Source organism: Terrapene carolina, unplaced genomic scaffold (assembly GCF_002925995.2).
Source record: "Terrapene carolina triunguis isolate 2854851 unplaced genomic scaffold, T_m_triunguis-2.0 Scaffold66, whole genome shotgun sequence".
Taxonomy (NCBI): domain Eukaryota; kingdom Metazoa; phylum Chordata; order Testudines; family Emydidae; genus Terrapene; species Terrapene triunguis.
In genome coordinates this window covers 79,772,527-79,787,434 of record NW_020664417.1, presented here as the reverse complement: position 1 = coordinate 79,787,434, position 14,908 = coordinate 79,772,527, and the positions used below count along the sequence as shown (strand labels likewise).

General features: G+C 45.8%; 1 protein-coding gene across 1 annotated transcript in view; it reads left to right on the top strand.

The window, feature by feature from the left end:
- Positions 1-14,908, top strand: part of CUNH4orf50 (chromosome unknown C4orf50 homolog) — an 85,594-nt gene that overhangs the window by 62,759 nt on the left and 7,927 nt on the right. Inside the window, exon 16 of the mRNA XM_026648172.1 lies at positions 11,053-11,183. Coding sequence (XP_026503957.1) covers positions 11,053-11,183 — 131 coding nt within the window. The remainder of the gene's footprint in view (positions 1-11,052; positions 11,184-14,908) is intronic.

Here is a 14,908-nt window from a genome sequence, read left to right as displayed (position 1 = left end):
AATCTTAAACCCTTTGTACACCCACTTCCTTTCAAGAAGGCAGGTTAAAAAAGGCTTGGAGAGAGAATTGGCATGTCTAAGGGGATTGACCGCACTGTGGGAGGGAGGGGGGGTAGCAGTGCTTTGTGGCAGGGGAGGGAGGGAGAGAGAAAGATCAGAAACTGCTACAAAAAGGTGGGTGATGCTCAGCTTTGCGGTGCTGACTCCCCGCCTGGGAATGTGAAGGCAGGAAGGCTTTAAAAGATGCAAGCCCTGGCATTGGAAGTCCTTCCTCCATGCAGCAGGCAAGGCAGCACCCACCCTCCCTCAGCCCGAGGTGCGAATATCAGGTTCGGTTAGGACATGTTGTGGGCATTGCACTAGTCGCTCAGTTGTAAGGTGACTGGGAAGGAATTTTTCCCTCACCAACATATCGGCTTTGTGGAGTGAGGTTTTTTCACCTTCTCCACAGCGGGTGTCAGGGAGGACCTATTATGGTGAGGAAAAAAGGGTGGTTAGGCTGTATGTCACAACTTATTTTGTAAAGGCAGGGCCGATGTCCAGTGCAGGTACTCCATAGGGAAGGCATCCAGTGACCAGATAAATGGCCTGGTAAAGGAGGTGCTGGTTAAAGGAATGAAATGAATGTGTGTGTGTGTGATGGGGGGAGGTGGGGCGCCTATGAATGGTACAACAGGGAGCCAACCCCCCTTTCTTTTAGCCTACCTTAACCCTCCTATGATTGGGGGGCAGGATGGATGGTAAGGTCCAAGCCATGGGTTGGCTGGTGGACCTGGATGGAAAATGAAAGGGGGCTGGTGGAAGTTGTAGGTAGTTATTTGAATGAACATGGAGTTGCCTACACTGTACACTTTTATCTGCCAGGTAGTCCCAGACCTCTAATATTAAAGTTGCGGCCTGATTAAATCCATATCAGTGTCTCCTGTCCTCCTTTCGCTATAGCCAGACAAGGGCTTAACTGCAGTCCTGCTCATGATAAAGACCTAAGTGCAGGGCCGGCTTTAGGCTGATTCCCCTGAATCGGGCCCCGCGCCCTAAAGAAGAGTGCCTAACTTAGGCGCCTTTTTAATATTTACTCACCCGGCAGCGGTCTGGGTCTTTGGCGGCACTTTGGTGGCGAGTCCTTCACTCGCTCTGGGTCTTCGGCTGCATTTCGGTGGTGGGTCCTTCAGTGCCGCGGAAGACCCGGAGCGAGTGAAGGACCCACCGCCGAAGTGCTGCCGAAGACCTGGACCGCCGCCGGGTATTCAAATCAGGCCCCGCACTTCCTAAAGCTGGCCCTGGCTAAGTGCTCCTGTGAACAGACAGGGCTGACTCGGTGGTCCTCTCATTAATGGAATTGGTTGCCCTGTGCCATACATTTTACTTTGCATTTATATTTGCAATATCTGCATCCTCTCTGTGTAGCATCAAGCTCTAAATGTTTATGCTGTGTACTTGAGTTCAGTGCCCAACATAAAATGAATAATAAGAATAAATAATCCAAATGAATCCACAAATCCTGGAGCTGAGGGAATGGAGGAGTGAGCCTTTAACCCAAACCCTTCCTGAAAACCCATTTTTTATCTACTCCTTACCTACCTCCATTGAGGCCTCTTGCCAGATAGAGCAATGTCCCAGGCATCCAGCAGGAAAGTCCACAGATCCCATCCTGTTTGCAATCAGTAGGTTTCCATTGCAGTGAAAATGGAAATATGGCTCCCCGCAGAGCTTATCTTCCATTTCCCCAAAGTGCAATGGTACAAAATGTATCCCACACCCTGTTCAGAAGCTGTGAGAATCACTTTCTCAGTGCTCCTTGGGCTCTTGCTTGGATGGAGTTCTGGCCTGAGTCCCACATAAGACTGTTTGGGTGTCGCCTACAAAGAACAATGTTATAATCTATGTGACAGGGCATACCAGGCCTTCATGACCCGCTGCTGGAGGCCCCACTGCTTTGCTATACCCTGCCCCAGCTTTCTCAGAGGAAAAGAGCAGCAAGTATTATTAGACATTTAGGCTTGCCTAGAGAAGCATCTTGGGAGGAGCCATTTTGGGAACCATTGACATCTGGTCCTCCAGCAACTAGAAGGGCTGTGGCTCAGCAATAGCCAATCAAAGCACTGCAGGCCAAAATAAAAGGAGCTGTCTGCTCCTAGCAAGGCAATGCCTGGCTGGGGCCCATGGAGTGAAGAGCCCCTAGGTCACAGCCAAAGGGTAAGGTTAGGGCCTATTGCTGACCACAATGGCTGCAGGAGTGCAGGAGGAACCCTACTGATTTAATTCTTTGAAGGGCCAGGAACTTATTCTGTTTGAGTTAGTTGTACCCCGGAAGGGGGTTGAACTGTGTGACCCAGCCAGAGGGCTGAGCCACAGAAGATCTTTGGAGATAGGCTGACAACTGTACGGGGTGCTGTGAGCTGAAGAGAATGGCAGCACCATTCCCAGACCCCAGGGGGCACTCTCAGAGGTGAGTGCAACCCACCACAGTCTAGATTGCACATAAGAAATCTGTGGCGAATGAAGAATATCTAGGTAGGAATTCCAGTGGTAGGGAACATAATTGAGGATACATTAGAGAGAGAGATTCTAGAGGTTTAGGCCTGGCAGTATGAGGAGACCCATCACAGAAGTGAGAAATCCAGAGATGTTTTTGGACCCAATAAGGGGAGACAAACTGAGAGGAATGATCCAACTCAGAGTCTGAGGGGTGCTTGGTGGAGGAAGATAAAGGAGTCCCAGAAGGCAGAGTGATTAGAAGGAAGAATGTGTGAATGTGGGGGGCTGGTGAGGCAAAGAGTTAGTGATCCAGGGTTCCATTCCATCCACCCTATCGATAATGCATTGTAAGTGCTCTTTAAACTGTAACATGGTTAATTTTCCAGTGAATCCCCTGCTCATCCAGGGAATGTGTGTTTTGCAATGAGGCTCTTACATGTATTGTGGTAGTTGTATTTATGACACGAACTGTAGTGGCAGATGCTTTGGAGAAACATGCCTGAGCTGCTCTCATACCGTCATTTTCACTGGTCAGAAAATTTTACACTGAGACATCAAATGACAGTTATTTCAGATATTAATGTATTGCACTCTATAATATAGTCTCTATTCCCTTGGTTAGTGTTTTGGAATAATGCTATCAGTTTGGTTTTGGATAAGGACCAATGTGCCCCTTTTAATGGCCAGAAATATTCTGTTTTGGCTTCCCTTATAGATAGATTATTTGCACATTTTAAAAAGCAAATATTGCATAAATGTTAGAACAAAGGAGTTTTTAAATGTTTGTTTGTAGCCTCTCTATATTCTCCTGAGATTTTTTTGCACCTCACGCTTTAGCTTCCTTCCCCCTCTGCCCCCCCCGGAAACTTTCTGTCCCAGAATCTCAAATTCTTTGACCCTCTGCAATACCCAGACATGATCTAAAAAAACTATTCTTTAGGTAAATGGAACAAATTATGCAGTATGGACATAGCAATGGGAGGCTTATGTGCAAGGACTCAACTGGCCCTAGCTATGGAAGAACGCCTTGAAAAAAGATGGTCAAACGAAAGGAACAGATGTTGTCTAGGCAGGGGATTCTCATTCAGTGTGTTTGATTTCCTAGCCATATAGCTGTATAATGAAAAACGCATGTAAAGAACACACATTTTTGATTAATAATCTGGAATATTTTATTAAAATTCAGCAAGATAACTCTTCCCATTTTTGAAAGAAAGAAAGAGAGCTGATGTTCATTACCAGCATATTACTTTTGGACAGCTATGGAGTTCTTTTTTTTTTTATTTCTCTAAAGGTAGCTTTAACTGCGACAGAAAGCAAACAGAATTAATATTTGATTATTCAATTCATAGTAAATTCTCATTTGATCCCTCTTGCAGATGGGATGGCACTTTGTGTTTAAATAAGATTATTGTAAATCTCCTAATTTTCTTTCCTTTCCAAGAGCGCTTGGGCCTGTTTGTGTGCTCTTTGGAGATTTCGTCCAGACAGGCTTTTGCTTTTTGCAATGGTGTATGACAGTTTGATCTGTCTAAGGGTTTTCTATAGCACCCATCACCTTACAATCTAAGCTCTTAATGGGTTAGATAAGGAAGTAGCATCATTATTAAATTTCTTCTACTTCCTCGCCATTTTCTTTGGCTTGGTCTACACTAAACCCCCAAATCGAACTAAGGTACGCAACTTCAGCTACGTGAATAACGTAGCTGAAGTTCGAAGTACCTTAGTTCGAACTTACCTCGGTCCACACGCGGCAGGCAGGCTCCCCCGTCGACTCCGCGGTACTCCTCTCGTCTAGCTGGAGTACCACAGTCGACGGCGAGCACTTCCTGGTTCGACTTATTGCGTCCAGACAAGACGCGATAAGTCGAACCCAGAACTTCGATTGCCAGCCGCCGAACTAGCGGCTGGGTGTAGACATACCCTTAGAGAGAACCAGTGTCTCCAATAGCACAAAGGACTAGAGAACTCACTGCCCTGTACTGTTTCAGTGACATATCACTCCTTCTATGGGTTATTCCTGTGCAGAGGAAAGAAGTCTTCAAGTTTGCACTCACAGTGTCATTCATCTTGTTTTACAGGCATGAAAGTTGCGTTCACCCCACAAACACCAAAAGGGAAAGGACCTGAATCTGTCTAGATCTGCCAGAGGTTGGGAACACCCACACTGTGTGCCAGTGCTGCCACCTACCCTGCCTGTAGGACAACACACCAGGAACACACTCTCTGTTGAGCTTGTGGTCTAGTGGGTTCCTTCCACAGTGACTGCTTTTGGAACACCTGTCAGAGAGTTTCCACAGTCCAGACAGTATTTATTATGTAGATGAGAATTCCCGGTCAGTTAGGATGCCATCCTCCAGCTTCCAGCTTTCCATATAACTGAACCTAAATCCTGCAGAGAGGCTTTTGCAGGGGAAGTTGGTAATGACACTGCAGAAGTGATGTTCCTATATTCCTTGCCTCCCCTGCCTGCATCTGCTGGTTACTCCTGAGGATATTCTGTGCCAAAAAAAAAAAAAAAAATCTGCACCAAAAAAATAAAATAAAGATACACAATATTTTATTGTACACAATATTTTAAAATTCTGCAAAATTCTGCAAATTTTATTGTCAAATAAATGTGGAGGGTCCAGCATGGCACTGGAGAGCACAGGCCACTGGCTGCACAGAGGTGGGAGATCATTGTTTAGCTCCTCCCGGGACATGGACTCAGCGGTTAGGCTGCACCCAACCGTGAGGACTTGGCCTGCCCCAGAAACACCCCTCTGTGCCAGGTGCATCAGGTGTGGGCAGGCAGGCTCAACATGGAAGGATCTAAGTGTGGAGGGGCTTAGTGTGGGAGGATCCAGGTGTGGGTTGAGAGGGTTATGTGTGGGGCAATCTGGGTGCAGGTCTCTCAGTGGGGGATCCAGGTGCAGGGGGGGTCTGGATGCACAGTGGCTTGTTGGAGAGTCTAGGTAACAGGGGGTCTGGATGTACAGATGTACAGGATTTGCAGCTGCAGAGTGATGGGTACAGGAAGTAAGGGGGAGAGTTTGCAGAACTTCCTTAAGCTGGGGGAGAAATCTGGGGGTGGGTATGACCCAGCCCCAGATGCTTTGCAAGAGAAGAGGAAGTCCTGTCCTCCCCAGCCCAGCTGGGACTAGCTGCTGAGCCCAGCGCAGGGTAGGAGCCACCAGCTGGGTCTTCCCCAGTCCCTCCTCCTGCCCCACAGTGATTTACCTCTCTACCGGCTGTCCTGGGCCTTCAAAACATACTGCTGGGGAGGGTTGCATGACCGCTCTTGTGGCTTCCCTTCGCTTCCTTGTCAGTCATTTTTCTGCGGGGAAGCAAATAAATCTGTGGGGGACATAAATTCTGTGCATGTGCAGTGGCGCAGAATTCTCCCAGGAATAACTGGTTCACAGAGGCATTGGGAATAACTTGGCTCTCACAAATAATCAAGAGTGATGGAGCTGAAACAAGATTTGAGAGAAAAATTTCCTTAGGTCTTTACTGTGTAGCATCTTTTGCTGACAATTCAGGATTCACACATGTTAAGGATGGAAAGAAACTCCTAGATCTGCTGCCCCATTGCAAGGCATGGGGCAGATCCTAAAAGCAGCCCCAATAACTGATTTTGAAATCTATATTTTAAACCACACGGTGCTCTTAAGAATATCATGGTGATCTGTATGTGCAAGGGCTTGGTTGCAGCATGTGGGGAGCTTAGAGGGGTTGACTTAAACATAGACTTAATTTTGATATTTCTGGCACAGATGATGTAAACAATATGCAGAGATACTGTGTTTTCATTCTTCCAGCTGACCTCTGCGTCATAGCTGCACCATCCATATTATTCTAGATGCTGTCGTGAAAGGTGCAAGATAAGAAAGGGAATACGCTGACCTTGCTCTATTGAACTGCCACGCATTGCTCAATCGATAGCTGATTTTGGTGAGGTCAAGTGATAATACCCTGTTAGCCAGTGAAGGCAACGACACTTATCAGGACTAAAGAAAACAATGGTATGAAATAAGGAATAGCCAGTATGCCTCTGGAAAGGGGAAGAAAAGCCCAACCCACCTAAATCTCAGGAGGGGGGTGTGATGTAGCATGGGACTGGGAATCAAAACTCTCCCATTCTCCTATTGGCTCTCCTTTACTTGGTGTAGGATCTTGAGTAAGGCACTTAACATCTCTGTGCCATAGTACAGAACTGCAAAATGATATGCAATCTTTTAGTCCTAGAGAAGTGCTTTGAGGCTTAGGATTTGCAAAAAGCTTTGAGATACTTGGATAAAAAAGCACCATATAAGTGTAAATCATTATTATTTGTTATGTACCAACTTCCAGACAGACTTGGGAACAGAATAATAAATCCCTTCCCTACCTCAGTAAGTCTGGCCATGCCCTTTGTAAATTTAGCTTTATATATACAGTCTAGGAGATTTTGCTGATGGAAATGGATAAGAGAGATTCCAGAAGGACCTTTTCCCCTGGAGAAAAGGGGAGTGTGAGTGATTTATCGTGATATTTTCTCCTGTCTTCTTTATTTTAGGATTGGGGATGTCCAACACCAGAGGAAGGCCATTAGCTCAATGAATTGTAAAACTGGGTTCAGGAAGATTTTATTTTTTTAAAATATGTATTTTAACCTACAGTTGCATTTGATTGGACCTAAATTTTGCCATAGTACAATAACTTTTTATACCTGACTGTACAATGTGTGGGCTCCCAAGGAATAATGACAAGAGAGTGACAGCATAAAGGAACAAGCCAGTAGCCAATAGTGAGGATGAGTAGTTAGATGGATTGATAAGCCCTTTCCATCACACAGACACAGGTTAGCTGAGCAGACAAACACCAGGAGCTATCAAGAAATGCAAAAGTCTGAGCCCTTTTTCTACTTCTACAGAGGCCTTAGTAGAAAGCAGGACTAATTTATAATAGCTAGAGAGAGAGAGAATAAATTATATTACACTAATTTACTTCTGTGTTCAGCTTCATGTGCACTAGTTAATCAAGTGGTCAAGATGATCTTTTCATAGGGGCCCCCTTCTGGTGAACATAGATATCATGGGCCATGATCTTGGCACCTGTTTTGGGCCCCTCTGCCACCAGAACGGCACAAAAGGACTGGAAAGCTGCTCTAAGTGGGGACATTCCAAGAACAGAAGCGGGTATGGATACAATGCACTGCGCTTCAGCAATTCCTGTCAATATAATGGTTCCTTAACTATGTTGGGTATGGGCCAGCAGAAAGGGTATGTCTACACTGCAGTTAGACACCTGCAGCTGGCCCATGCCAGCTGACTCGGGCTTGTAGGATACGGGCTAAGAGGCTGTTTAATTGCGGTATAGACATTTGGGCTCAGGCTGCAGTCTGAGCTCTGGGACCCTCCCCCCTCACAGGCTCGTAGAGCCTGAGCTCCAGCCCGAGCCCGAACATCTACACCACAATTAATTAAATCAACTGCTGTGTAGACGTACCCAAAATTGCCCTAGGATCAGGGAATTGTGAATGGCTCCTTTGCATTTTTCTCTCTTAGCTGTGCTCAGCACTTACTGGGTGCACCTGAGGATCCAGACCATTCTTCACTTACTACAAAAGGGAACGAAGTCCAATTGTTTGTGCAAACGGAACATACAATAAAAAGCATGATCCCATAGTTGGTCCTGGACGTGAATGCTGTTGTCACTGCCCTGAGTCATAATTCACACAAATGTACAGACTCTTTCTATTTAATTTATACCACAAAAATATGAGAACAGAGAAAGGTGAAATGTAATAAAGACATCAATACACAGTAGTGCAGCCAGCCTACGGAGCTGAGCGAAATCGATAGGCCAACATCTATGGAAGTACCAAGGTCATGCTTTGGGTAGATTGATGGTGACAGCATTCAGGCGACTGATGCTGCAGTTTTAGGAATAATTTCCTTGAAGCTTGATTTATGCTTTCCCAGGCAGTTGCATCCTTTAAGTATTCAGTTGGTGGTATCTGGGGACAGCAAATAGACGGTTTTTTAAATTTCTTGCCTGGAAATTGGCACGATATGTTTTAGACAAATACTCTTGTGTTTCCTGAAGCACTTCTTATACTAAATTTACTTTCACAAATAAACAGCATTCCACTTGTACACATAGAATATATGCCTGGTTCTGTCTGGCAGCCAACAAAGGTAGATCTTGTTAACTGTTGGCATCTTTGACCAAATTTTCAAAATGGCCACAACCAGAACACTGCATCTGGTGCCTGCTATTTATGGTCAATGCATGTTTTGAGGCACCCAAAATGATGCCCCAAAATCTTCTTCATTCAGAATTGCAGGCACTAGTTTAATGGCCAGTTTTTTGTCCCCCACCCCTTCTTAAATTTAAAAAGGATAAAGTACAGCCCTGGGGTTAATTCCAGCTCACAACCAAACTCTTCTGTATTTGGGAGGTGTGAACCTTGTGAAAAGATAGCCTCAGGGGCCTTGCAGTTTGCTAGACAACTCATAGACAATGATAGATGAAGGGGGGGGGGGGAAGACAACAGTAAATGGGGGATAGAAGAACTACTCTCTATGGTTCTGATTGGGCCTGCTTCTCTGTGCTAGCTGACCTCCATTTGCCACAGGCTACTTCATATCACTTAGGATTCCTCTGTGTCATGGGACTCCTCAGCTACCTCTTTTGGAGAGCTCTCCAGCTGCTTTGTGCTGTTTCAGGGCAAAGCAGCCAGAACAGATGCCAAGGATCTAGGCCTGAGTGATTAGATAAGCCTTAGAACTAGCCCTGAAGATCATTGACTCAGATTCAATTTCACACTAATGGGGAAGTGAATTTCAGAGTCAAAGGTAAAACCAGGCTCAGAGTACCCTCTCTTTCAGCTCCTCAGAGTTCAGATATGGGCTTCTAGCTTTAGTGTTTCATATGATCTCATCTGCCCTTCTCTATCTGTACTAAATTAGGCCTTTGAGGGTTAAGTGCAACTACATTTTTAAGTCCTACTTTTGCTTCTATGTAAGCACAGAGGAGTTCTGTCATTCATTATTGTGATTGCAGGATCAGCCTTCTCTGATAAATTAATGCACTGAGGGTTTGTCAGCTCTCTTTCTCAGACATTATCAGGTTTGCTGTATATTCTACAATATATTCTTGCTTTTCTCCTTGATATTTCTACTGCTTGACTGTTAAATAGGAGTCTCCTTTAACCATTCTTCATTGAAGTAATCAAATGGAGCATGCATGACTCAACAGTTTGATCAAAATGATTACAGACTATGTAGCTTTCAATATGAAAAGCTAGTTACTGGATATAATTAGGAACAAAGATGAGTAACAAAGCTTTTCTGATTGCCTGAGAGAGAGAAATAAGAAGGGAACTTATAGTGATACTACTACAACTAATTAATTATAAAAAAATTAAGCAAATTTTGATAATAAAAACATAGGTCCCAGTTCATCAAAACTCTTAAGCATGTGCTTAAGTTTACAATGCAACTTGAGAGCTTTTCTGACTAGGGATGAAATTACTCACTTGCTTAAAGTTAAGCATTTGCTTGAAATGCTTTGCTGAATTGGGGCTATAAAGATTAACTCCCTTCCCTCTCTAACCAAGTGAAAAGCAGCAAAGAACTAGCTCCTGCTTAATATTAGTGGGTGTTTTCTGTGCACAAGGAAAGTAAGAATGGGCTCGACGTACCAACTGCTCCATTCCACTCAATTGCATGTTTTTCAATAAGGTTGATGATACAGGAATGGAACAGCATTGTGAAAAGTGTTTAACAGTGCAGGTGAGTGGCATTGACTAGTCTATGAGGAGGCCACAATTTGGCCTATAACAATTTTAACCATATTGGTGTGGTGTCAAGAGCTTTCTGAAATTCCAGACTTAGAGTGGTTGCCAGGAAGTGCTGAGTCTGTCATTATCTGACAATGAAATTTCACTTGTTCATAACAGTTGCCCCAGCTGCCTCCGCCCTCCCCGCCCCCCGTTTCTTTCCTCCCTGTGATTGGAGGGCTGTTACCTGGCCACTGCACCTTTAATGGTCCCTTGAAATATGTATTAACTATTTATACTAAACAATCTGTTTCATCTGTTAATTAGCTGTGACATTGAGTATGTTTCCCAGACCTGAAGAAGAGCTCTGTGTAAGCTCAAAAGCTTGTTTCTCTCACCAACAGAAGTTGGTCCAATAACACATATTACCTCACCCACCTTGTCTGTCTAATATCCTGGGACCAACACTGCATACAACATTTGTTCATAACATTTTAGACTTGGTCAGTTCCATTTTATTTATAACGCCCCATTGAGAGCAACTGGTTCACCTCCCTTTTATTTTGTCCAGGTCTGCAAGCCCATTTGAACTTTGTTGTTAAAGATGTTATTTTTGGAATAAAAGGAGGGACAGACATAGAATGTCAGTGTCCATATACCCTCTAGAATTTATACTATTGAAGGCGTGCACGTGATACCCTGTTCCTGGTGATTGTTGGAGAGAAAAAGGTAGCTTACCGCTGTTAGGACCATGCTATCTCAGTGGTTTAAAAAGCTGTTGGACAGAAACTTCTTGCTGCATTACTTTTATGTTTTCTCTCTAGGACCTCCTGCTCCAGTTGGTTCTGTCTATATTATTAAAGCAGTGGGAAAAAGCAGCATGATGATTGGCTGGGAGAGACCTGTAGTAGATGAATTAGGATGTAGCAATGGAACTTTCATTACAGGATACAGGGTATGTTTAAATACAAAGTAAAACACTACATAAAATGCTTTATGCCATGATAAATAGGAAACATTTCTTTAATATTCCTGAGTAGTTTTTTTCGCATGCATAATTTTTTTGTTTCAAATACTCAAAGTGTTAATATTTGGATGCTATCTAGTACAGCACATTGATTTGTAAACACTCAATAAAATCCATAAAGTCATTTTTTATTACAAAGGCAGATCTTAAACTCTTGTTCAAAGATTATCAACACAAAAGCTACTGAGTTTAATTTAGAAAAAAACCAAGTAGAAATAATATGCTCTCCAGTATTAGTCTTGATATTGCTTAAATATCATAACATTTTAAAATGACATTTAAGAGTATTTCTTTTTCAAGGGTCTAACTAAACTTAAAATTCCCATTTAATGAACCTAGAAATAGTGAGGGGTCATTATTAATTGCAGAAGTTTAGGTTTCAAATTCTTCATTTTGTGTCTTCTGCAATGCTTGTGAAAAGCTCATTGTCTGCACTTCGCAGATACATTAATGGAGCCTGATTCTGCTACACTTACATTGGGTTTGCTGAATATTTCAATATCTGTCTATTGTAGGTATTTTTATAGCCCCCATTACTCACACTCTTTAATGTATTTACCCTCATAACGCCCCTGTAAGGTGGCACAGTGCTATTATCCCCATTTTAGGCTATGTCTACACTACAGAATTAGGTCGGATTTATAGAAGCCGGTTTTATAGAAACCGGTTGTATGCAGCCGATTGTGTGTGTCCCCACCTAAAATGCTCTAAGTGCATGAAGTCGGCGGACCGCGTCCACAGTACCGAGGCTAGCGTCGACTTCCGGCGCATTGCACTATGGTACCTATCCCACAGTTCCCGGAGCCTCCGGCGCCCATTGGAATTATGGGTTGAGATCGCAATGCCCGGATGATGCAAAGCAGTGCCGCGAGGGGTTCTGGGTACATTGCGTCAGGCCCCTCCCCCGCCGTCACAGCAACGGCAGACAATAGATTCGCGCCTTTTTACCTGGGTTACCTGTGCAGACAACATACCACGCCAAGCATTGAGCCCGCTCAGCTCAGCTCACCGTCACCATATCTCTTCCGGGTGCCGGCAAACGTGGGACTGCATTGCTAAACAGCAGCAGCAGCTTACTGCCTTTTGGCGGTAGACGGTGCAGCATGACTGGTAGCCTTCATTGGCGATCTGGGTGCTGGCAGCTGTGGGGCTGGCAGCCGTAGGGCTGCATTGCACCAGCCCCTTGCCTTTTGGTAGAAGATGGTATATTACAACTGGTAACCGTCGTCATCGTACTGCAGTGGCTGTCGATCATGGGCACCCGGGCAGACAATGATGGTTATCAGTCGTAGTATGCTATTTTCTGCCAAGTGCCCAATATTGTCTGCTAAGCACCCAGAAGAGGCCGAGGGCTATCTGGGTGCTGGCAGACATGGGGCTGGCAGCCGTGGGGCTGCATTGCACCAGCCCCCTTGCCTTGATGATGATGGTTATCAGATGTATTATTCGCAGGATGGGGCAACATTGCTATACAGCAGCAACCCCTTGCCTTTTGGGCAGAAGATAGTATATTACGACTGGTATCCATCGTTGTCATACTGCAGTGGGCATCAGATCGTGCAATAGACCTGAAGGCTTACTGCCAAGCGCCCAGTATTTGCTGCCAAGCACCCAGAAAATGCCAAGGGCTATCAGTCATGCTGCGCCGTCGTCTTAAGATGTAAAAAATAGATTTATTCTCCATTCATTTGCTTCCCCCCTCCCTCCTGCTAAACCCAGGCTTTTGAGTTCAATCTTTGGGGGGGGGGCATTCTGTGTGACAGTTGTTTGTGTTTCTCCCTGATGCAAAGCCACCTTTCTTGATTTTAATTCCCTGTACCTGTACGCGGTGTCACTCGCCCCTCCCTCCCTCTCTCCCTCCCTCCCTTCTTCCCCTGGTCCGTCAGATACTACTTTCGCGCCTTTTTTCAGACCAGACGCCATAGCCAGCACTGGGATCATGGAGCCCGCTCAGATCACCGCGGCAATTCTGAGCACTATGAACACCACGCGCATTGTCCTGGAAAACATGCAGAGCCTCCTGGACATGCCAAAGCCAAACCAGGACCAGCTGAGGAGGAGGCGATTGCAGCGCGGCGACGATAGTGATGAGGAAATTGACATGGACCTCTCACAAGGCACAGGCCCCAGCAATGTGGAAATCTTGGTGTTACTGGGGCAGGTTCATGCCGTGGACCGCCGATTCTGGGCCCGGGAAACAAGCACAGAGTGGTGGGACCGCATCGTGTTGCAGGTCTGGGACGATGCCCAGTGGCTGCGAAACTTTCGCATGCGTAAGGGCACTTTCATGGAACTTTGTGACTTGCTTTCCCCTGCCCTGAAGCGCCAGAATACCAGGATGAGAGCAGCCCTCACAGTGGAGAAGCGAGTGGCGATAGCCCTGTGGAAGCTTGCAACGCCAGACAGCTACCGGTCAGTCGGGAATCAATTTGGAGTGGGCAAATCTACTGTGGGGGCTGCTGTGATCCAAGTTGCCAGGGCAATGAGAGACCTGGTGATATCAAGGGTAGTGACTCTGGGAAACGTGCAGACCATAGTGGATGGCTTTGCTGCAATGGGATTCCCAAACTGTGGTGGGGCGATAGACGGAACCCATATCCCTATCTTGGCACCGGCGCACCAAGCCACCGACTACATAAACCGCAAGGGGTACTTTTCAATGCTGCTGCAAGCCCTGGTGGATCACAAGGGACGTTTCACCGACATCAACGTGGGCTGGCCGGGAAGAGTACATGATGCTCGCGTCTTCAGGCAGTCTCTTCTGTTTCGAAAGCTGGAGGAAGGGACTTTCTTCCCAGACCAGAAAATAACAGTTGGGGATGTTGAAATGCCTATCGTGATCCTTGGGGACCCAGCCTACCCCTTAATGCCATGGCTCATGAAGCCATACACAGGCAGCCTGGACAGCAGTCAGGACCTGTTCAACTACAGGCTGAGCAAGTGCCGAATGGTGGTGGAATGTGCATTTGGCCGTTTAAAAGCGCGCTGGCGCAGCTTACTGACTCGCTCAGACCTTAACGAAAAGAATCTCCCCATTGTTATTGCTACTTGCTGTGCGCTCCACAATATATGTGAAAGTAAGGGGGAGACATTTATGGCGGGGTGGGAGGTTGAGGCAAATCGCCTGGCCGCTGATTACGCGCAGCCAGACACCAGGGCGGTTAGAGGAGCACAGCAGGGCGCGGTGCGCATCAGAGAAGCGTTGAAAACCAGTTTTGTGACTGGCCAGGCTACGGAGTGAAACTTCTGTTTGTTGCTCCTTGATGAACCCTCTGCCCCTCCCCCACCACCCTGTTAACTCTACTTCCCTGCAAACCAACCACCCCACCCTCCCCCACTACCCTCCCCCCTTCGAGCACCACTTGCAGAGGCAATAAAGTCATTGTTGCTTCACATTCATGCATTCTTTATTAATTCAGCACACAACTAGGGGGATAATTGGAAAGGTAGCCCGGGATGGGTGGGGGAGGAGGGAAGGAAAAGGACACACTCCAATTTAAAACTTTAAAACTTATTGCTATGGAAATCATCTAGGGTGGAGTGAGTGGGTGGCCGAAGGCCCCCCCACCGTGTTCTTGGGCGTCTGGGTGAGGAGGCAATGGGACTTGGGGAGGATGGCTGCTGGTTACAGAGGGGCTGTAGCGGCGGTCTCT